The following is a 24,347-nucleotide window of genomic DNA, read 5'->3' on the forward strand; positions in this document are numbered from 1 at the left end:
CTTTACAATTAGACGATTCGACAATGTTGCACAACATCCTAATTGCAGAGAGAACACTTCCATTCAATCCATTGTTCAAAGTGGCATTGCAAGTCTGCATTCACGTCGCCACCACATGGTGCGACACCTTCTCCTTCTTTCAAATTGGTGACTTCGTTTTCCACTTAAAATTTGACTTGGCTCTTGTGGCAAGATACAGATACTGGTAATTTCACAGTCAGCTATGAATTTCTCATTGTTTAGTGGACATTGTTTGGTTAGAAACTGTAAAATAATGAGATTCTCAAATGGGGTGAGAGAGATTCTGTGAACCAAGGCTCCCGCCAATTCTAAAGCTTTGTGTTCGGAATCTTGTGCAACATGAAAACCTGTAGCTGCGTGTAAACTAAGTGGTGTTTCTACCAGTCAACGTGTTCTCTGCTTATCCAATTAACACTCCAAATGACCAGCCTTCCCATTCGGCGTCATCGATTACAATCGGCTTTAATAATGGGTGCTCAGTTGGACATGAGGTACGTGAAAGCCAGTTAGAGTTTCAAAGTAGATCCACTCAAACGAATTCACAATGGCGGATCATGTTCGGCTCATAACCTAGCTACGTCTCAAAGTTTTGACGCCATTGCTTTTTGTGCCTTTTGTTGTCTTTTTTTTCCCCTCATTTTTGTGACTGGCTATATCTTGTTGAATCCACGTCATCAGCATTGTTATTCTTTGGCTGAATGATCTGTACCGTATCCTCGTAAGGCTTTCTGACGAAAATCAAGTTTTCTCTTGATATGTTATTGCTTTCAATTTTTGCATAATTTTTTCTAGCAAAGGAATATTTCCATGCCCCCATCGCGACATTCACCTATTTCAAAAAGATTTACGCTTTTTCAAGTTTCAGTGCATTGTATTATTTTTTTCCCCCAAAGAGATCAACGCAAGTGAATCAAGGATAAAGGGAAGTAAAATCTTGGCATACATTTGTACCACAAATGTAAAATTTTAAAATGCTAGTATAATTTTAGGGTGGTATCTAAGCACTGGACTTGTATCAATAGACAGAGACCATATCTCAATCCCATCCTTTTGAAATATGGTTTCTGTGCTCTGTGTGTGGCCATTCGATAGACGGCGGAACTGTGGCGGAAATATCTTGAAGTGTACGATAGTCTTCGTTTCCCGAATTCTCTTCGATAGATTTTGCTTTTATACACCGAGAAAGTAATGTACCAGCAACCGTACAAGCTTTAGAATCCCCTCCTTATCTCCCAAGTCCGCCAAAGTAACTGACAATCGTGAAAACTGCAGGCGAAGAAATCAAAGAGACATATGATATCCGTCCAGGCAGGAAGAGCGGAAGTTTGGCCAAGGGTGCTGGAAAGGAATGTGTCGAAATTGTTGGAATGTACAGTGATAGGATATTGAAAATGAAGATCTGCCATGCCCGTTAGTTGTACACGGAACCTTTTAATCTCGCTCATCTCCGGATGAAAAGGACGGGCTAGACGGGCGTACACATACTATCTGACTTGATAACGCCCATTTCAGGTCGACCAAGATGGATTGGCATTGGATCATATGCCAAAAGAGTCACCGCTCGGGTAGCAGCTATCGATTCCCTTCCTTGATCCTTACCAACTTATTTCGCCCTTCTTTTTCTTTTGGGAAATCCTTGCTTGGGGAATGACATTGTTCATCGACACTTTGTTAATCTTTATTACGATTGGGCACTGTTCAGCTTTACAAGCGTTTTAGCGTCCCTTTCTTCTCAAGAGGATCGAGTAAATTATTTGTATTACTTTAAGATTAATTGGAGTACAGACAAAACTTGACCACCTGTCCTTTTTTTTGCTTTGAAATCGAATGACTCCATTTAGATTTTCTATTTTCAACGATTCTCTTTTTAACAGATCAAAGAGTTATGTATTTTGCGGAATCATTTCTTGGAACTTGTTCTGCAGTGGGCGTAGATGCATGCGGAATTCATCCGATTGTTGACGACAAATCGATGCTCAAACTATAATTTCCATTTAAGCATTTTTGACGCTCTTTTTCGTGCTGCGTATCCGCTCTCCATCCCACTCCCCCATCCAGCAAATTCCGGCTGAGTGGACAAACAGATTTTTTGTCGATTTTTATTTTTCATTCATTTTGATTTGCTCGTGCCATTCCTTTTTCCCCTCTCCATTTCATTTTTCTTTTAAATGCTGCACCGTAGAATATTGCCAACTTGCTAAGAATATTCCAATTTGTTCGCCTGTAATGTTGGTCTTACTAGACAATGGTGTCAGGAAAGCTCAAACACACACAACGAATCGTTCCGCTTCGAACCAACGCGCGTACGTACATCCGCTCCAGTCGTTATAAGGTGGAAATTTAAAAGGGTTGTCACAAATAATTGACTTTACTGCGTGCTATTTTTGATACGATCCCTTCAACTGCATTTATTTTGAAAACTAGAAAAAGAGCAAACGAAATGTAATCAATAAAACATAGAGGACCAAACAGTTGGGTGCCGTGACAGGATTACCTCGTGGGAGGGGGGTTGCGAACGTATTTGAATTGGGAAAGCTGTTTTCAAAGAGATCAAGTTCTATTCTTTGTCGTCGCGATTCAGTTTTTCACCATTTGATTTCCTCTGAGAATAAAGAGTCAATTCTATCGTGCGCTTCAAAAGTAGAAAAGCTTTAACGGTAGGACACTATTTGGATGGTGGCCGATGACGTAGTCTTCCATAAAGGCTTAGTGCGGTTGAGATAGTTTTTTTTTTCTTCTTTTTTTTTATACACTGCCCCGTCTCGTCAAATAACTATTATTGAGGTAATAATGTGCAACTGACTTTTGTTCGAGACCGGCGCGCTGGACTGGATGATCACGTGATTCGTGTTGCCAATTTGCACTATTGTATTCTGGTCTGGGAACCTCTGGCCACTCTCCAAATCATATCTTTATTCTGTCTCATCAAAATGCTTTGACCCGTAAAATGAACTAAGCTGCATGGCGGCCTAGCAGTGGGAAAACAAAGTGGCTTTTAGGTAAAATTCAATTAGCCTTGCAATGATGGGCATCGCTAGCCCGTCGCTAGGCGAAATGTGAGAAGGTTGAAAAGAAACACACTCGCATCCGGCCTCTTTCTTCCGCAACATATCACCGTAAGCTTCTGCGTATTCACTAAAGGCTGTTGCTGCGATCGATATGGGATTCTTTGACCTTTGGGTCACGTCCGAAAAACGCTAAGTTAGTTTAATTTGGGTGATATTACAAGAAGAGTCGCCGATATTGGCATCAATTCGTTTTTGTTCTGCTTTGTATTTTAAGTCTACGCAAAGTGGCGCACTCTTGTGGATGCCTGCAAATTCTGTTAATGCGATTTTGCCCTTCGACGGAACGTTATTAAATGTCCTTTGCGTTTGTAATTGATTGGATATATATTGCGCAATATAGACGGTGCGGTAGGGACGATATAAAAAAAAAATCTTATTCTTATGATTCACGTCAATGATCTGTCACAGATCGATTGTCGGGTGTCAAAGGGAAAAGAAAATGTGAATAACCTATCATGTCCGAGTTATAGGAGAGGCCATCCTTGCATTGTCTTGTTCTGTGAGCACCGCTGACCTCCATCTGTCTATTCTGCCGCTATATAGATGTTGTGTTTTTATGCGTTACCAAATCGCGCTGAGCTCTGGCCACGTTCGAGGCATTCCGGAACGGAAATGTGAATCCGGTGCAATCCGTCTCTTCCCCTCCATCTCTTTCGTTTGGTCAATCTGCCCGTCTTTTTTTGTGTGTGTATGTGTGTGTGCTTCCTTTTTTTTCTATCTTGTTGTCTTTGTGACGATCCTGCTTCATCGGTAAAAAGAGATAGTACCACCAAAGTTAACGGTAAAACTTGACTCGCATCGATAACGAGCTGTGCTCTTGCCTTTATACTAAATCACTACCGTTTCACATTCGGCGTATAGTTAGTTCGTAGGAAACATCAAATGACATAGGCAAAGGATTCCGCCTCTTTTGATTGTTCGATAGGGTAGTCACAAACTTGCAACAAGGAAAAAGGAAAAATAAGAAATCCAAAGTTTGAATTTTTCTAGATTCGAAAATCAGTCGATATTTTGTCATGATTGCCGACTGCAATCTTGGACTTGCCAACGGGGCTTCTAATTTGCTTCGCCATCTCCGTTTTGAAAAGGCCTTTCAAGCTACTTTTGACTAGGGTACGAAACGGCAGACTGTAGTGTACGCGCATCTAATAGGAAGCCCAAAATATTCGTGCCGGAAGAGACAAATAAACAAAGAAAAGAATAGATCCGTTGTTGAATGCGGATGCGTTCCCATCCTGATCAATTTGCCGTTTTCGTCAGCATCACGTAATCGAAAAAAAAAGATAAATAAATGAGACTACAAGGTGGAAATAGTATATCAGAAAACTAAGAAGAAGAAAAAAAAAAACTATTGCCAGTTGAGGAGGGGTGAAGGCCGGCGCCTGCGTCGACTCAGCAAAGAGGAACCAATAGAGACGAAACAAGAAGGACAGCGTGCCAATGTGTTGATTTTTTTTTTTTCCCTTTTTCTTTCCTTTTTTTCTCCTCGTCTTTCCTGTTTTCGAATCCTGTTGTAAAATCTCATCCCTCGCCAGTTGCAGACCAGAGTCTCTTGGTGTTAAGTCGCTAATCTATCCGCTCCTCGAGTCCCACATGGAGTATACGTTTTTGCTGTTATTGCTTTTTGTTGTGACACTCGTGATCCGGCGTCCGGATGGTGTATGCGCTTGTTATCTGGGCACTTATGCCGAATCACTTCCGCGAACGGTCAACTGGCCGTCAGCCTCGACGTTCCTGGAACCTTGGCGTCAAATTGTTCCGTTCTTGTTTCGCCCGCCCGAATTTTTGGATCGATGGGCCAAAGCGGATTTCGCTCTGCTGGATGCCACCCTCTCTCTGCCTTGTTCCATGCTCCAACATCAGCCGAGAGTCGTTTTCTTACCGGAAGCGTGGATTGAATTTTTGCCCGCCTTGGAGCACGGCGCTCGAAATGCGGCCAATCAACCGACACGTCCATATTTGGATATGTGCGACTTGTTTGCCAGTTCCAACGTCAGCCGCAATTCCATTCCAGGATGTCAAAACTGGGACCGTCTTGAAGCGTGGAAACGTTTGCGGATTTTTTACGATATCCCGTCGCCGATTAGCGTGTCCGAAGCCCCGGCGGCCCATCGTCTGCAGTGTGGTGATAGTGGTAATATCAGTGCTAACGCAACGTGGACCATTAAAGTGTCGTCGATGGTGAAACGATGGATGGCCGAGCGGTCACCTTGGATCAGACCCAACGCCACTATGCCTATTGTGATTGTTTCCAGGCATCCGCCGCTTATTAGCCGGCAACATAATTTACCCTCTGTCCAGGCAGAGTTGCAACTCACCTATTGGATGGATAGTAAGTCCTTGGGAAGTAGTTGTTATCGTCGTCGTTGTTCGTAAAACTTTGTTTGTTGGTCATCGTCTTTTAACGGGTAACGGCTCCATGGCAATCGAAGATCACAAGGCAATTGATGCCTTGATGTTAAAAAAATATATATATTATTTCGCGTTGGATCGATCTTTTCTAGTTGGTTCTTGGAATTTTTTGGACGAGGTCGAAGCGTTGAACGGTAGCCCAGTGTTCAGTTAGAATCCAATAAAGCTGAAGAAAAGGATAAAAATTCGCTTTTTAGAAGTGCTTCCGGTTGGTTTAGTTGGGTTCGGTGATTTCATGGAGTGTCTTGGGGGCGACATCGAACGACGTTTAACGTGTTCGATTTCTCTGCCCTCAAGTAACTTTGCTTCTGATGTGAATTACACGTTTTGACTGAGGGCCGTTCTTTACAATTCAAGGATGAGCGCAAAGGGCCGTCGATTCCATCTTAACTCACCGCTTCCACAAGAAATAATAATTCTATTTTATTTGGTGCATCAATCACGATTGACTTGCGTCGCTTTGGTTTGATTCTTCCCTAGACCTAACAGCTTCACATTTAATTTGTGACTCGTTGAAAATTATTTTTTCTCCTCCACAAACGAAAAGAAAATAATAAAAAAATGTTATCGATGTCGTAGAGTGTCTGTGTCACGCGACCGTCCCGTCCCTTGTCATTGTGTTCCGCCTGTTTGGATGCTACGGGGCCCAACGCACAGTTGACTAAGCAATCAGTAGAGACCCCGCTTGTTAACGAGCCCGAAAACTGAACTTGAGGCTTGTGTAATCTTTTGAACAGGAAGAAAATTGTTTACAATCGTGACGTCTTTAACGGTGCGTTTATTTTGTGCGATCACTACAACCTTCACCCAATATAATAATGTTTACTTGGCCAATTAATTCCAATTCAATACTACATTTTTTCTATTTGTTTATATTGTTAAGTTGTTTATTATTTATTTATTTTATTTTTATATATATATATATATTTGTTAATAGTAGTGCCAATATTACGATTTTTTTTTCCAATCGATTCTTATCCATTACCTTCTTTTTTTTCCCTCTCCCACGAGGGCATTGATAGATAGTAATGTCCTTCCCATTTGAATATGTAACAAAAAAAATAGCGCAAGCGTTTGAAAGTAACGGAAGCACCAGCAATCCAAAATTTTTAGAATGAGACGCAGTGAAGTCTTATTTGCGATTTACCATTGACCCGTATCCTAGAAAACTACTACGCTGTCAAACAAGAGATAGTAATAGCCTTTTTTTTGTGTGCCAGAGCATAGGGAACGAACCCACAGTGCTTCTTTGAAATTGGGTAGCTGGGAGACAAATTTGGGGTTCTTTCTTGCATTCCATTTAAAAATAGTAACTGGAAATCTCTCCACTTTTTTCCCCCCTTTCTTTATGCCAGTTTTAGCGAATTGTTTTAGCGTAGTTTCTTTCCTTTCATTATCATCGCGGTAGTAAGGATAACATTACGTCGGTCTCTTCCATTAGGTCTGAGATGGAAGCAGGAACAATGGCATCCAGCTCGCCGCGTTTTCTTAATGGTTCAGTCTGCTAGAGGATACCAAAAAAGGGAAAAGAAAAAGAATAAGAAGAATAAAAGAAATTCGGGTGAGAAAGCGGCATAAAAGTGATTAGTCGCGTTAGAGACAAGTCAGGCGCTCGTCCCTAACGCCGGACTCCCGCACGCCACGCCTTATTCCGCTCCTATGCAGCAGCCCCATCTATTCCCTCGTCCAATCAAAACCTACTTAAATTGATCGCCATCAGAAGTAAAGCTCGGCCTACGTCCATGCCCACCTATTCCCCGCCAAGATTTACTAGAGCTGTTGATGAAGATGATTCTTGGAAGACTATTTTTTTGTGCGTGTGCAAATCTTGGCAACATAAAAACAAGTTTTGCCCGGCTATTCCCAAGTATTTCGATCCTGTGGAGGTAGGAACGCGGAACAATAAGAACTGGATTCGCTTTAGTGAGAAAAAAAAGGAAAGCGAAGCGGAATTAGCAAAAGAAATCACGTCTAGATGAAGCACGTAAAGTGAGGCCACTGAGACGCAATTATTTGTGGTTGATCTCCTGTTTTGATTTTTTTTTTCTTTTCCGGCTGTGTTTGAATTTTTCCCCATGAACCCATGGATTATGTTTGAGTCACCAACATTTACCATGCTTTTAAAAAAAGAAAATCGATGGAAACTAGGGCTCAGCCAATGACTATTCACGATCGATATGTTAATGTAGTGAAGGTGGCAATCATTGGACATTGATGGCGGAATCAGTTCATCAGTTAGCGAACGATTCGAATTTTTTGAAATTCTTTTCTTTTTGACTTTTCGAGGAGAAATTTATTAATTTCCCTTTAAATTGCGCGCCTCTTTTCCGTTGGCTGTTTTTGCGCGTGAAAATCGTAATTTTCTCGAGACTTTGCGTTTAAGCGTCAATAAATATAACAGATCGACATGTTGTGTCAGAAGCAGTGACATTTGGGCAAAAGCGTTTTGTCCGCTACAACGCCCCGGCAATTCCACTCGAGAAAGAGAAAGAAAAAAAGGGGGGGGGAGAGAGAACAGAAACGAAAGAAAAGGGCCAAACCTAATTTTCTTCATCGATTGTGCTACTGCTGACAGAAGCAGGTAAACCGTATACAATGGCCATAGTAGGCGGGCAGAAAATGAGAAAACTAGTTGAAGCAAGAAGGGGAGGGGGGGGGAATACACGGCGGACGTACGTGCGCATTTTTTTCCTCCTTTTTCTCTTATCTATGTTTAAAAATATAAAGCTTGATTGCTACTAATTTGTGATTGTTTGCTATCCAAATCAAAATGTTATTCACCAGTTAAAATGTATGTTTGTTTTGATTCCAAGCTCGGTGCATCATTGCGTGGCCGAAGGACGACGGCGGAGGAGAAGACGTTATGACAGTGAAAGAAGTGCAAACGACGCCATTTCTTCATTTTGGCGACACTAACAATTCGCCATCGGGTCGCGGGAGCAGCAACCCTTTGTGCCGTTTTCACCCGCGATGTCTCGTTTGTTGCGGTAAGTCGTACAAAGTTAAGCCCGTCACAGTTTTCCGGTACCCAATCAGCTGCTCAATTCATCACCGAGTCGCATTTAAGTACTTTCTCTGGTTGCGGTATCATCATTCTACCTGCGCATTGGAGCGTACCGTCATTTTGCCACGGAGCGTAGCGTACGGATTTGTCGAGTGAATCAGCTCGTTACATGTCAAATTTTGGAACAGTTTTTTTTTTTTTGTTTCTTCATTCCGACAGCCCGTTAAGGTCCAATGACGTCGGTGCGACCCATCGCATTCGTTCAATTAACAACCCTTTGTTTCCCATAATTGAAGCAAGTTTCTCTGTTAATTGCATGCGCGTCTATGTGATGGGTACGTGTGTGTTTGTTGTAGCAGCGCCGCCATCACCACCATCAGCAACTACCCCAACAGTTGACATTTTATATTTTTCCTTGTCAGTGTGACATATTTCATTATTTCACCGCTAGATGGCGAAACGATGCAGAAGATCGGCGGCTCAGTTACTACTCTCTCGGCTCTTACGGTTCCTTTCTCTATATTCCGTTTGGCACACATGATTTCCGAGGTTAACACACATCTAACAACATTTTAGAATATCTTAACTCTTTATCGTCTTATGCGAATGTTTTTACGTGTTACCCTTCATTTTAACCCAACTGCAAGGTGACGAACATTGTTGTCGAAGCGTATTTTCGGTATATATGGAAAAGGGGACGCATCTGGCCTAACATAAAAGCGTTAATGGCCACAGGAAATTGTTTCATATCCTGTGAAGACACAGAGTGTACGTACATATACGACGCAAACTGCTGTGTCAACATCTGACATTCTCCTACTGGTCAGATTTGTGTGTACGTCACGCGTCTGGCTACGTTGTTGATTCAGGTGTAATAAAAGAGAATTGAGGGGAGGGGTTCCATGAGGTGGATTTGCCAACAAGATACCGCGTCGTCTGCACGTCTGGTCATTTCCCCATTAATGAACGTGAAATAAGACTACGTCGTCACACGTTATCATCACGCAAGTCCAGCCCTTGAAATTGTGTCTTGTCTTGTGGTGATGTGAGGTGGATCTATCGGCATCCGGCGCATCCGTTTCATCCTCATCCGCTCCAAGTGACCTCTGTGATCGATCCCAGCTACCAACTCCCATTTTACGTTGTTGTGTCACCCATCTGATTTTGTTACACACACACACACACACACAGTGAGAAATTCGAATGCTGGTCCGTCCATTTCTGGTTCCGTCTCGCGAGAACATGCGACTATGCAGCATCCCGCTAGAGGCGACAGCAGCGCGCTCTTTTCTCTGCTATCCATTTGACGAGTGCACAGTAGTCGGTCGGACGTCAACTTTGCCGAGCGCCGTATTCTAGTTCTAACCTTTCTCCTCCTCCTCCTCCTCCTGCTCACGCACCGGAGCCAGAGCGAGAGAGAGAGAGGGGCACACAACAAAATAAAACGCGTCCATTAACAGTTTGAAATCTTATCAACGAGTTTTTGCTCTTAAACAGTTTCGTTTGCATTTTTTTTTTTTTTATCTTCGGGACTATCGTGAAAATTAGACTGAAAAAAGTGATCTGTGATCATCGACAACAACACGTTATTTTATGGCGAATGTGTTTTCTTTCACTTTGTTTTTAAACAATTGGCCGAATTATTGTGAGAAAAGACTAAAAAAAAGTTACTTACGAAATAACGAACGCCCAGCAAAAGATGATGGGACTTTTGATTCGGTTATCGGGGTAAGTAAAAAAATAAAATAAAATAAAATTGGGGTATTGCTTTCAGCTAGTCTATATCGCGTCGTCATAACGATCCAGTCCAGTGCCACCATTAAAGGTGATGATTGAACCAATAAGAGGCAGCTATTGATGCGAGATAATAGATAGAGATAGAGAGAGAGAGAAGCTAGCAGCCAATTTTTGTATTTCTGAAATCAGTATTATTACGATGTAATAGCGGTAAACAGCCGCGAGCTTGCCTACCCTCATTGAAAGAAATGATGGCGGACTCTGGCGGACTAAAACCACTGTGTCTACACCGTGCGTGAGTGATATAGGCGTGACACACGGTCTGTTGGCTGGATGTAATGCTCCCTAATGGGTCGGCTGATTGTAAATATAGAACTAAGGCGGTGGGCAAATGCTTGGGTTGTCTTTCCTTCAGAGACACCCGCGACTTTTCAGCTCTTGGTTTTTATTTGATTTTTTTATTTTTATTTTTTTTATTACTATTATATATATTTTTTTAAAGGTCAGTTCGTCTGATCTTATCCTCTACTCTTCTTTTTTCCCTCGAAATTTTTTTTAACGTTTTCTTCTTTGGTGGAGAGATCACCTCTTTTTTTTTTTTTCCTCTCTCTTTCGTTCCCATGTCGAAGAGATGAGACCTGATTGAATTGATTTTCTTCGTCCTCACTTCATCACTCGGTTCAATTAGTGATGGGATGACTGGAGGAAAGAAGAGGAAACACGGGAAATAGGAAGGCGATGTGGGGGTGGCCAACCAGCCAAAGCCAATGGCGACACACATCCGACTAGTCGCGATCCAGAGATCCCATTACTACCCTTCAGAATTACCCAATCACAATTCCAACTATTCGTTTGAAAATAAAATGTAAGGGGGGTGAAATAAAGGGAATGACATTTTTGAAGAAAATAGAAACTTTCCAAGACGATCCACGTTTCAAAGATGTTCCAGTCATGAATAGATGAACTGGCCACGAGTAGAAAAAATATTTGTTAGACATAGGCGGGTGAAAACCGACGGCTCTTTGCCAAGTTTGTCCCGATAGTCTACGACGCCTAGTCGTCGGTGAGTTCATCTCGTCAGATCCCGAAATATATTTTCTCTTTCCGAATACGACACGAAGAAACGAGGCCACCTCGAATTTCGTTGGCGAGTTTTTTTGTTTTCGTGGCTTTGTGGGTAACAAGTTCAGTCTGAGCTGTTTTGTCGATTTAATTCACGTCAACAACAGCAATCAACTTCGTTCATCTCAAGCGGAAGGAATTCCAGCGAAAACTCATTGAACCCTTTTTAGTCATTCCTCGCACCGCACACTGAATGGTGTTTGTATTTTTCACTCATGCAGATTAAATTGAGGGGGAGTTTAGATCTCTACGTACATCTCACGCACCTTATTCCCTCGTAGCGCTCTTTCAATATTTAAGGGGGAACGGAGAAAAAAAAATTTGAAAAATTGTTCAAAACTGCATACGAGAGGTATGTATGTTGAAGCTCCGCCTATTCGCCTTATCAAGTCAACTCCGCCTTCCATCTCTCTATGCCAGTCATTTCTCCTATGCGTATATAACAGTACTGTACTATACACATAATAGAAGCACGCCGCTAGAGCTCCGCGGCAGCGCCGCCCGCGAATCAATACTCCTCCCTCTCCAAGCAGCAGCTCTTCGGATGGTCTTTTTCTCTCCTGTTTTTATTTTTGTATTTTTTTCCATCTCTTAAACGACGGCATAGGCATAAGGGAATTTAACCGAGTCCCCCACTTTTTCTCTTGATCTTTGCTTGCACATGAAATTGTTACTCGACTTAGAGATTGCATTTCCTCATAAAGTGACCACATGTTTCATTTTCACGGTCACATTTTTTCTTTTTTTTTTTTTAACTCTTCATTTATGATTCGGCCTTGGATACACAGTATCCTTGTGGCACTCTGATTGATTTCATTCTTTTATTTTTTTATTTTTCCGCTTTTCAATTTGTCTAAATGTCCTTTGGTGCCATTAAAAAAAGAACCCTAAAAATCATATATTTAGTAACGACGCACATATTTCTTGATATAGAGAACCTTGGATTTTATTACTTTTCCGATTTTCTCCATATAATTTTTTTTTTTGTGTGTGGAAAAAGAGAAATCTTTTACTTATTTTTGTGCTCTACTTTTGCTGTGCTGCGTGTTATTTACGGGACAAACTAAGATCAATAATGGCGCTCCATGTGACCTAGCCATCTCTTCGCGTTCTTATTATGATCAATTTTTCCCCCCTTTACTTTGTTTTATAAAATATTTGCGCTTGCCTATATATATGCTTATGAGAGTAGGAAAAAAATATATATAGATAGGGTGGGAATCGTCGCCATTATTTTATCGATCCTATTAAGTGTTGTCGTCCTTCCTATTCTCCTGGATATATATTTTTTCCCCGCTTAGATCCGACCTCGCAAACCGATCGATATCGAAATCTGATGCCCATTTACAGCAATACGTGTGCGTACATAGAAAAGGAAAGAAAAAAACGAGGAATGTTCCGCCATATCATATCAATGTTAGTGCTGCAATAAAAGACATGAATAGATGTAGCACTAGGGCGAACAGTCAAACGGAACAGTGGCACTTACAGAGAAGAGAAAAAAAGACTGGACTGGATCAATTTCGAATGATAAATGATGAAATTTGATTTCAACTTTTATCGAACGTACACAGCGCCCTCCGACCACTTGTTCAAAATTGATTATTATTCTGCCTTTCTTGATTGTTAACCTGATGTGTGTGTGTGTTGTGCCCTGTAAAGCGGACAGGTTATTACAAACGGTCGACGATCGTAAGAGCCGAGAAAGTGTTTAAAAGAGAGAACTGAAAAGCCGACGCTTCGTCCCTCCTTTACACCACATTTCGTTATATACCTATCGATCGGCCAATGACGCGCCAACGGCAATCGTGGCAGCAGCTGATGGTGGTGGTGACTGCTGGAATGACATTGACGTTGATGCTGACAACGTCCGTTTTCCCTTGCGACGGTGCCGCTCCCCCTGCTGGACCATCGTCGTCCGCTGCCGGTGTCCACGATGCTGCAGGTCTTTACTGCGACTTTGAAGATCAACAGTGCAGGTATAATCGCCGTCTCGCTAAAGCCAACTTAAACTTTTCTTTCATTGGGATTAATCAAATGGCTTTGATTCAGATGGCAATGGTCGCGGTTCGTCCGGCGGTCAGCGACAGAAATCAACGCCACCATCTACACGGCTCCCGATCCCGCCATGATTAGCGGTCCACTAGACGACGCTGATGGTAGACCTACAGGTAATTGTTTATAGCCTTCCAATCTGAGGCGGGTGGGAAATGTTTATTCTCGTGGACTTTGTCAGTGAGAAGACTTGCGTGCCTACCTTTTCATAACCGTTGCCATAACTGGAGGGGAAGGGGGGGGGGCTGTGACGCACATGGACAAATATCGTTTTTATGGGTTCACGATATTGGAGAAAAACGGGAGCCAATATTTGAACGACACTTGTATAATGGGACCCTATTGGTCATATATCGATGAATAATGGGCTGTATAACGCAGACCGTTTTCATCATCATATTCTCACTTTTCCTGAAGCCATTTTTCTTTTTCTTTTTGTGTATCGCTGAGGGACTTGGTACTGGCCATCGATCCTCCTCAATCCAGTGTGTAGTTCTGCTACACAACTTGGATGGCAAAATGTGTCCAGTTGACAATTGAGTAAGGATTATAGACGGTAATAAACGAGATAAAAAGAAAAATGAAGAACGCGTCACTATTATCGTGACTAGAATATTAATGATCAGTTCCATGCATAGCTGATGAGTCTTCGCGAAGTAAAACTTTGTATGTAACCGTGTATTACAACTACTTGCTCGCGTAGTCAGCTTTACTCAGGGGGGTGGGGGGAATGAATGTCAAAAACTCTCATTTCCGTTGACATTCGACAAGCTTTTGTCAATGTATCGTGTCGTGCTGCCAACGTCACGACGACGACGGTTGTCAGATCCGTATGTTGTAATAATTCAAATGAAAAACCAGAAAAATCGTTTTCTAGTTGAAAACTTGTTGTGTATCCACCAGAAATCTACGTCAGTTCGTCTGAACAGTTTCGAAAGCATTTGATTGTTCCTTTGTGGTGTTGAATTGAACACGAAAACTGGCGGTTTGATTAAAAATAATGAAAGCGACACGAGGCGTGTAAGATGCCCTTTTTCCCATCCGCAAATCCACGAGTTTTCTTTTTGGATTGGGACATCGCAAAGCCCCACAGGCGAAGGCTTTTAATGGCGCTAATGAAGTATGCAATAATGCTGTTGATGTTCTTCTTTGGCCTGTCAGCTGAAACTTTTAGCTGCAAACTGTCAATTCAAACTGGGCCGCCCAGCAAAAAAACTCCTCCCCACATTTTAATTATTATTTTTTTAAATCCTCTTTTTCCTTTTTGTTAAAGCGTCTCTCTTTTTCCTAATTCTTAGAATTCAACTGCTATTGTATTCGCGGTGCATTTATTGGCTTCGCCTTTCCCATCGCCAACTCTTTTCGATTAATACCGCGCTCTGCCACAGCCGTTTCTATGTGCTCTTACAGTTCGCCCGAGCTTATCCAACCGTCTTTGTAGTTGGCCTGTTTATGCTGCACAGTATTATTCAAAAATCCCGCCAAATCGACCCTTTTTTTCTGTTGTTGCTTTCCCTGCAAATCTGCCTTCTTTGATTTCACGCCATTTCCACGACGCTATACGAAAGACGTAAGAACCAACATCTAACGTCCAGTGCGATACCAGCACGTTTAGTCGGTACAATACTTTTTATTTATTTATCCGTTTTCTTTTCCTAGCATTTGCTTTCTTGGTCGTTTCTAGATTAGCAGGAAGGCTATAAGAGTGGACATGCCACATGTGTGATAATTTGGCTGGTGAGAGTCCCCGAGTGACTAATTAGTAATAGACGGTCGTCCGCAGATATATTAGGGCCAATGTGCTTTGGTCGCTAATTTTGCTCTCCAGACGGGACCGGTGTGCATCAGTGCACTTATCCTCCCGTATTGACTTGTTTTTAATCTCTTCCCGAAGCTCCCAAATTGACATTATGCCAACGTGACATCGCACAGGAGGTCTCTCTCTCTCTAAGAACTTTGAAAGACTTTTTCTGTATTTTTGTGTGTGTGTGTGTGTGTGTCTTTAGATTCTGATATGATAGTCCCTCAGAAAGCGATCAATCTATTATGGAAGCAGCTGCTGTAGCGTGGAATGGCAACAACTCTTCACCGATGAAAGACAGTCGCGCGAAAGCGTTTCAAAGAGCGAGAAGACATTTTGTGAAGATTTTTGCCAAGCCGATAGCGTTTGTTTTGTTTTTTTTTTTTTCGGCTAAAAAAAAAAATGTTAAGCTCTGATTCTACTTTCGAATTGATGCGTTTCACAAGAGGTCTATAATAAGCCCTCCATCAAAACTGCGTGTAAGCCTTTACCAAACCATTAGTCTATGGTAGGGAAAGAAAAGTTCCTTTCAACAAGAAAAAGCAAGACGTTGTTAAAATGCCTCGAGTTTAGACTTTTATGGCCAAAAGTCTAAACTTGTAGAATTCAATCCCAACCAGTCAGATCAAGAGAAACCTTTTTGGGTAATTTCTTATATATTTTTTATTTATTTTTTTTTGCTGCAGATCAATTCGTGTACGTGTGCGGGCGTAGGCCGAGATGTTGCATGTCATGTAAAGGACGTGCTGTGTTCAACTACTAAGAGACTCAAAAGTTGGTGTGGCCCTTTTTTACAACGGACCCGGAGAGCTTTTTACTCTCAGCGCCACCGCCGGTAGCTTCCGTGTTGGAAAACTCTTTAGTTTTAACCACGAGTGATAATGGATGAGATGCAGCTGTTTGAAGTTTTTTGGCTCGCATTTTTCCCTTTTCTTGTTTTATTTTTGTCTCAAGTTTTCTCTCCTTGAGCAGAAGAAAAACACTTTTATTATTATTTTCACGAATTTAGTCGCCCTTTTAAAGAGGAGGGAATTTCAGGCGTATTCGATTTGTTTTTGTTTTTCTGTTTTGTTTTTTTTAACTAATCTATCAATAGCTCACACATCTGTAGTAGACAGCTCCTGAAACGAGCCTACATCAACTATACTTTCAGTGTAGGGTCTTTGACGTGCATTCCAAGCTACGCGGTGCTACAGCATTGCCACGGATTACGAAGCAGTTGACAGACTTGTCTAGCATCGTGAACCACTCTCGTTGTCGCTTGGATGGTTGCCCTATTATTCTAAACGTTCACCGAATGAGAAACGTGGAATTGGAAGGGGATGGGGAATGAAAGAGCAATAGAGACATTGTTAATACCCAAAACTACATCGCCAATCGTCGAAAAGAAGAAGAAAATATGAACGGAGAGAATCGGATGAAAAGTGATTATTAATTCTTTTGCTGCTGCAAAGGATCGTCGTCTGTCATTCTGTTTGTCATCTTCCTTTAATATTCGTGGGTATATTCACAGCTCCCCAATCCTTTTGAAGCAAAAGAGAAACTAACAGGGAAAAAAAAGAAAAGAAATCCAAGTAGCAACCTTGGCAACTGATCTCTTGTCTGCGCTTTCGCCCTCTCATGTGTGTCTGTGTCTTTTTATACTGGAGAGCTGCCTCCTCCTCCTCAATGCTCTTATAGAGTGGTGTAGTGCTCCGATTATTGATTTTCCCATTCCGCACATCCAGCAGACGCACATGTAAGCCCGTAATGTGTGCAATGGGTTAAAAAAAAAAAAACGCGAGATCTAACGCCATTGGCAAAAGAGAACAGTCTGTTGTTGCACTTTGATATGTACACAAAAAGGGGGGGGGGAGTAGATTTTAGCGTGTAGTGCATGTAATGTATTGATAAAAAAAAAAGGGCGAACTTGGACAATCATGAAATGATGATGGGATATAGGCCAACTAGGCCATGCAAAGTTCACGCCAATGCGAATGACTTAGTTAATCTCGGATGTTCATAGAATAAAAAGATGGCGGGGTGTTGTATGGTTCGTTGAATTTTGATCAAGTGTGTATACAGTAATAATCAATTCAATAAGAAAAGTTTCTCTGTTCCAATCAATATGGTCGCCATTTTCTTTTCTATGCCTGGAACTATTTACTAAAGTGAACTTTGTTTTTTGTTTTTATCTCTCAGGTCATTTTCTTTACGTAGCCGGGGCAATGGACAACCCGAAAGCGATTGAATTGTCTTCACCTTGGTATCAAGAATCCGGTCCTTATTGCAAACTGTCTGTGGCACTCCACATGAACAACATGGAGGACGGTAACTTGAAGATCGTTGTCGAAACTCGCAATCACACGTGGGTTATCGTCGAGACGCTTGGCAACGGCCTTCGGGAGTGAGTACCAATGATTACGTTCTATTTTTATTTTATTTTATTTTATTTTATTTTATTTTATTTTATTTTTACTTCTCTGTAGAGCTTCTTAGTAGATTTTGTTCGATATCGTTTCTGATAATATTTGGCCCGACTTTTGCGTCGCATTAAGTATTCGATTGTATTGTGATACACCAGGTGGAGGACGCTAACACAAAGCGTAGGAAGAATCAGCCAGCCTTTCCGGCTCAAGTTGGAGTTTACCGACGGAAAAAAGATTCCATCCCACGCAGCCGTCGATAATATCCGCCTCCTTTCTTGCCTCACAGGTTTGAAATTTTGATGTCATCTGCTGCCTCAATAGAGGCGAAAAATATACAATGTTTCCATGGCTTCACGTGTTACCACACCTACACACGTCGTTTCTAGAGGCGTTGCGCGTCGTACACGTAATACTCTATTGAGTTTATCGTGCACACTTTGATTTTCTTTGTTTTGCATTAACCATTTCACAAAGCACCATATGATACCTAATACTTTTGCCTAGCTTTATTTATTCCCCTTCAGGCAAGTGACGTCAATGAAAACGACAAATCCTTCAGCTGTTCAAAAACTTGTCAATCTTACTTATTCATCTTTTTCAAAAATTAATTTTTGCTTGTGCATTATTATTATAATTTTATTTATTTATTTGATAAATTTGTAAATCAAAATTTTGAAATAGAAATCCCGCCCAATGGTCATTGCGACTCGGCCAAACGAGCGTTCCGCTGCGATGATGGACGATGTCTACCGCGTGACCAGGTCTGCGATATCAGTAAAGATTGTCCAGGTGGTGAGGATGAAGACCAAGATTGCGGTTTGTTTTATTTCGTTTGTTAATTTAATTTTTAAAAATTCGTCATAGCAACGGGAGATACACAAAATTGTGAGACTATGGTATCTCTAATGATTTTCGTGGTTATAATTAGATCAAGTCTTGGAAGGATCGCGTTGTGATTTCGAACGAGGATGGTGCGGTTGGGTGAACACGGTAAGCCATAAAAAATTTGCAATTCATTTCTCCTTTCGATATTTGCTATCCGAATGTATTACTGATTCTATTTAAACGTTGCCATTCCATGAACGTTAGCTGCGTGACGATTTGGATTGGAGACGACACAACGGATCGACACCTACACCGCAAACAGGCCCGGGTCACGACAACACGTACAAGAACAGCACGGGGATGTACGTTTATGTCGACATGTCTGAAACGAGACAACTAGGCAACGCCGCTGTTCTCCAGAGCACTCGCTTTCCACCCCCGCCAAAGTATCATAGCAATCCGGCTTCACCTTACTTTAATTCCTGCCAGGTACGCATCATCTATTGTGCGATACTACACGCGCAAGAAGAATCCTCTTTTTCTTATTGTGCTTATTCTGCCGCTGGATTTTGGGTTTTCATTCGTTTTTCTTGGAACCCAATAGATCCGATTCTTCTACCACCTGTACGGCCCGCACATTGGAGATTTGGTGGTTCGAATTGTCGAAGAAGATCCGCGTTACGGCCGCGACAACAAATCGACTGACATTTGGCGCGAGTCACGCAACATGGGCGACATGTGGCACAGGGCAGCTGTCCCTCTTCCGCCTATCAAAAATTGGTAAGATTTATTATTATTTTTTTTTTTTCTTGATGAAGAGGCATGCGCGTGACTTCCGCCCGCGCACATCAATGGAACCAGAGCCCTATCAACCGGAAGAGGCTTGTTACTAACCAATATATAAGCTATTACTTTTTTCTTTTTCTGACGATCCGCTTCCTATTGGATCTGACAGGAAATCAAATTCCATTTTCATTCCCGAGGATTTTTTTCTTTCTTTCTTTCTTTTTCATCAGGTACACGATTCAGTTCATTGGTAAAAGGGGCATCCGCTTTCGAGGCGATACGGCCATTGATGACATTTCCCTCAGTCCGGAATGTTCCGGCATTGGTATGTTGATAAGGAAGACGTGATTATTAGTTTTTAGTTCGAGTGCGTTGTCCTTTTTTTTTTTTTTTTTTTTTAAATTGTGTGTGTGTGTATGTGTGTAAGTCTTGACGTACTGATTGAAATCTTTTTTTTTTTCTTTTCTTTTCTTTGCAATTTTCGCTGGCTGTGTTAGGTGTTCCAAAAAACGAGACGGCCGGTTGGCGTAAGTATTTCCGTCCTCTTCTACGTGAAATAATTGCTGTTCATTCCATTTTGATTTAAGAGTTCATTTACTGAATTGATTTCAATATTTCAGCACCGGATCCTGCCCATTACGACGAACCAAAGTTTATTCGTAAGCAATTATTTTTTTTCTTTTGGAAATGGCCAAGTAGGAAGTTGATTTTAAACTTGTTGCGCTATACGTTTCCAAATGCAAAAGTTAAGCGTCGTTGCTAATTCAACAGGTTACGTATTGACGAGTTGTGGAGCCAAGGGGCGAGTAGGCCCGCATCAAAATCAATGTACCAATGCCTACCAGGACAGTGTGACTCAAGTACAGGTACTCAGTCAGGGCCGTCTATCTGGCGTTCAAGTCTGGACGGCCCCAGTTACTGGATTGTACACGTAAGTTCTGTTGTTTTTTTGTTTTGTTTTGTTTTTTTTTCCTTTCCTATTCGTCCGTAAATCAAAGGTTCGATGTTTCATAACGAAAAAATTAAAATGTCAACAGGATCATCGCTAAAGGAGCTAGCGGCGGTCTAGGACCTGGCGGTTCCGGTCCAACCGGATCACCTGGTTTGGCCGGCTACGGCGCCCGCGTTCGGGCGGTTTTCCCTTTTACCGCTGGGACCCAAATTTACTTTTTGGTCGGGCAAGAAGGAATTGCTGCTGTCCGAGATAAACCCAAAGACAACCACAATCGCAATTCAACCGAAACGGGTGGCGGTGGGTCGTCCAATGGCGAAACTCGACGCGGCGGAGCGTTGGAACGAGTCCGCGGCTTACACAACGCCTCAAATGGAGCCCACGGATCGGGCAACGGTGGCGGAGGAGGTGGCGCCACATTCGTTTTTCAGGTTCGTCAACTCCATTTATTTTTTGAACTTCCAAAAATGCATAAAACCAAAATCTGTTTCGAATGATTACAGATGGATAGCCAAGGCATCCCGATTCCGTTGATGGTGGCGGCGGGCGGAGGCGGGATTGCAGCCATTGGGCGCTTTAGTCCCCGTCCGGCAGATTTGTCACTTGTGCATGGTAAAGGATTTAACAGCTTTCTCCCGCGACCGGGGATGTCAGGCCAAGGCAACTTTAAAGGCGCCGGTAAGTTCCCTTTACTTTTCTTAGAAGGGAGGGTGGAGGGAGGGTTGAATATTTTATTCGCCGGATGGGACGAGAGTGGGCGTCAACTTGGGAGGGAGAACAGTATTTCCATTGTCGCATACTTGCATAAAACATGAGTTGGAAGGGCATTCATTTGAATATGGACGTCTCATCTATTTGACATGAAAGGCGGCGGGGGTGGCTGGAATGGAAGTGCAGAGACGGAAGCTGTTGGATTTTCGTTACTGGAAGGCGGTCTCGGCGGTTTTTCTTGTAATTCCAAAGCTGAATGGCCTACGTACGGCGGATTTGGCGGAGGCGGTGGTGGATGTACTAACGGCGAAGGAGGTGGAGGTGGCGGCTACAATGGCGGCAACGCTGTAGCCAATTCGAGCGGAGAAGGGGGCTACTCTTTCGTCTCCCTCCTGGCCATCGAAAGGCTGACGGATGTGGAAGAAGGTCAAAATGCTGGACCAGGATCGCTAGACGTCATGCCAGCCATTGCAGAAGGCTGCGGATGCGAACAATTATGTATTGTTCTCGATCCTTCCCTGGAAGAGAAACAATGCGTCTGCCCGATAGCCTCTGCAGGCGAATGGCCTACTGAAGACAATGTTACTAAATGCGCCGGTTAGATTCTATCTCTAAATTTCTATCGATTTATTTTAAAAACAAAACAAAAAACAAAAACACGCATCCACTTGTCCCGAATCTGTTCATAGGTTTCAATAGCGAAACTGGTTTATTGGGTACTCCACATCTGATCGGTACCGTCGTGGCGGCCATTTTGATCTTTGTCATTTTCAGCATCATCTGTTTCTGTTTGTGTAAGTATTGCGTGTCGTGCCCGTTCCGCCAGTTGCGTGCTCACATTTCAAGTGCACCGAGAATTCTATTCACGAATGAATGCACTTGTTTAGATACGCGATACCAACGTCAACAATTGGCCGCTTTACGGAGAAAAGCTATGGCAGCGCCAGAGTTGCAACTGAGCCGATTGCGAGGGCCTTCGTCCTCGATGGTATCCGAATACAATCCCAATTACGAGTTTGGTTCCGGCGCTCCGTGCTCCGTCCAGGGTTTGAAGGAAATCCCTCGCGAGAACTTGAGACTCGTCAGGTTAGTAACGACTGATTTAATCTCGTCAATTCTACTCCACGTGCGGGTACACAGTAATTGATTTTCTGCAAATGGAAAAAAAACTTGTTTATTTGCTGTACCAGAGCTCTAGGGCAGGGAGCCTTTGGCGAAGTTTATCAGGGTTACTTGCGTCATGTCGCCGGAGATACAGTCGAGATGCCCGTCGCCGTCAAGGTTTTACAGGTATATTTTTATTTTATCTTATTTTTAAAAATAAAGGATTTGCCTTTCAGATCAAGTCAGATGTTTTTGTTTTGGGTTAGACGTTACCCGAGTTGTCATCCAATCAAACCGAAATGGATTTCTTAATGGAGGCCATCATCATGTCGAAATTCCATCACGCAAACATTGTCCATTTTATCGGAATTTGTTTCGATAAACATCCGAGATTCATCGTGCTGGAATTGCTTTCCGGTGGCGATCTCAAAACTTTCCTTCGAGAATCCAGGCCTAAACCGGTAAACACATTTTGCAATCAGTTTGGATTTGTTCTTTGATTTCTTTCATTTAAAAAACAAAACAAAAACTAAAGGAACGTCCTTCAACGCTGACGATGAGGGATTTGCTTAAATGCGCCCTCGACGTGGCTAAAGGATGTCGTTACTTGGAAGAAAATCATTTCATCCATCGAGACATCGCTGCTCGTAACTGTTTGCTAACAACCAAAGGACCAGGACGAGTAGTGAAAATCGCTGATTTCGGAATGTCCAGAGACATCTATCGGTAACATATAATTCATGCCCTTGTTTGAATGCAATCTCAAGCTTTTTGAATGAAAACAAACAAACAGGGCGGATTACTATCGTAAAGGAGGAAAGGCCATGTTGCCCGTCAAATGGATGCCACCGGAAGCTTTTCTTGAAGGAGTCTTCACCTCGAAAACGGACGTTTGGTCGTTTGGTGTCCTATTATGGGAAGTCATGTCGCTTGGGTACATGCCCTATCCGGGTCGAGGTAACCAGGAGGTGATGCAGTTGGTCACGGGTGGCGGACGTTTAGAAGCTCCTCCAGGCTGCCCTGGCCCGGTTTACCGGATCATGGTTCACTGCTGGCATACCAATCCGGAAGAACGACCTTCGTTTGTCACTGTCCTTGAGCGGATTGGCTATTGCATGCAAGATCCTGATGTACTGGCCATGCCCATCCCCGTCTTCCAGAGACCGTTATCACAGGAACGTGACACCACAATTGTACGTTTTTGTTTTTGTTTTGTTTTGTTTTTTTTAAGTATTTTTCTCACATTCTAATTAATTAAATTTCTTTCTAAAAAAAAAAAAATAAATCAATAATTAGGTAAGACCGCCAGCAGGGGCGGATACCAGCGATTGCTTGCGGGTATTGCGCCCTCGTACGAGTAGTGGCAATTTGCTAACCGGAACAACAACGACCGCTGGAGCCACTGGTCCGTCTTCATCAACGAACACGAGCGATTACTTGATTCCCATTGACGAATAACCGTTCGTCCAGCGCGGATTTGGTTAGTGATTCAACAGGAAGCATTGACGGTGCCAGACGTCCATCCGGGTCGGATCAATGCGGTTACTGGGAAACGTCATTCACTCGCGAAGGAGTCAAAGCTATCGCCCGGGGAGAAGTTGTCCCGGACAGTAACGGAAGCGCTGGCAACCTGAGCTTAGGGGATTTGAGATCCGGCAGTACTAAGCGACGCTCCAAGGGTTACGCCACCGTTCCGACATTTGAAGCACCCACTTTAAGCCAATCGCAGTCGAGTCAACCATTGCTGGACACTCCTCCTGATTCGCCAACGGCCACAGACGATGGCCCTAACTCGTCGTCTCTAAACGGAAGGGCCAGCAACGGAGATGTTCTCGGTCCTTTGGACGCGACGACTTTATGTCGCCAATCTTACGCCAACGTCCGTATTGTAAATCCAGCTGCAGCAACGTCATCTATTGGGAACAGCAATAGCAGTACACCTTCACGCGCCACCCCTCCAACGAAAGCTGAACGCTCTGTCAAGCAAAATGAAATCAGCTGTTAAACGAAAAAAAAACAAAAACAAACAGAAAACTGGTGGATAAATCACAAACAAATATTATTAAGATGAAATTGAGTGAATGATAATTCAATTGTTAATTACAGTGGAGTCATAAGCTTCACTCATCGTGATAAACAGAAGTTAAACAAAAAAGCAAAAAAGAAAGAAACGATTTTTGGAATCCTGTTGAAACTGCTCATAAGCTGCAACCGGTGATGTGGTTATCTAGTTTCCTTCTTTCTTAAATATTCAGTTTCATTTTTGGTTGTTGTAAATGAAAAGGAAGAAGACATTTTTTTCAGCAACAAATTTCAATTGAGAGCCAAGACGACCTTGTTC

The 24,347-nt window shown here is 42.6% G+C and overlaps 1 protein-coding gene across 6 annotated transcripts; it reads left to right on the plus strand.

Moving 5' to 3' along the window:
* Positions 1-88: 88 nt before the first annotated feature.
* LOC116928732 (leukocyte tyrosine kinase receptor) lies at positions 89-24,035 on the plus strand. Of its 6 annotated transcripts, none has more exons than XM_045177721.1 (24): positions 89-512; positions 8,315-8,488; positions 13,310-13,343; positions 13,417-13,535; positions 17,402-17,606; positions 17,784-17,914; positions 18,310-18,444; positions 18,557-18,618; positions 18,718-18,942; positions 19,058-19,233; positions 19,470-19,564; positions 19,737-19,766; positions 19,860-19,898; positions 20,011-20,170; positions 20,277-20,622; positions 20,695-20,869; positions 21,059-21,499; positions 21,592-21,696; positions 21,790-21,988; positions 22,093-22,192; positions 22,273-22,467; positions 22,542-22,732; positions 22,800-23,199; positions 23,303-24,035. In XM_045177721.1, exons 2-24 carry the CDS (start codon positions 8,365-8,367, stop codon positions 23,462-23,464), a joined length of 3,849 nt encoding a protein of 1,282 aa, XP_045033656.1. In that variant the 5' UTR covers positions 89-512; positions 8,315-8,364; the 3' UTR covers positions 23,465-24,035. The 6 variants fall into 6 exon arrangements, with proteins under 6 accessions (XP_045033656.1, XP_045033652.1, XP_045033655.1 ...); XM_045177717.1 differs by lacking the exon at positions 89-512 and adding an exon at positions 4,668-5,421; XM_045177720.1 differs by lacking the exon at positions 89-512 and adding an exon at positions 8,725-8,840 and having other exon boundaries at positions 8,335-8,488.
* The last annotated feature ends 312 nt before the right edge of the window (positions 24,036-24,347 follow it).

This window comes from Daphnia magna, linkage group LG8 (assembly GCF_020631705.1).
Source record: "Daphnia magna isolate NIES linkage group LG8, ASM2063170v1.1, whole genome shotgun sequence".
NCBI classification, from domain to species: domain Eukaryota; kingdom Metazoa; phylum Arthropoda; class Branchiopoda; order Diplostraca; family Daphniidae; genus Daphnia; species Daphnia magna.

What these genes read in the sequence shown, in the direction of transcription:
- LOC116928732 (XM_045177717.1), top strand. Translation starts at nt 4,683, where the DNA reads ATGGAGTATACGTTTTTGCTGTTATTGCTTTTTGTTGTGACACTCGTG. An exon ending in AGGCAACTTTAAAGGCGCCG is followed by an intron (nt 20,870 to 21,058) that starts GTAAGTTCCCTT and finishes TTGACATGAAAG; the next exon opens with GCGGCGGGGGTGGCTGGAAT. An exon ending in TCGCCGTCAAGGTTTTACAG is followed by an intron (nt 22,193 to 22,272) that starts GTATATTTTTAT and finishes GTTTTGGGTTAG; the next exon opens with ACGTTACCCGAGTTGTCATC.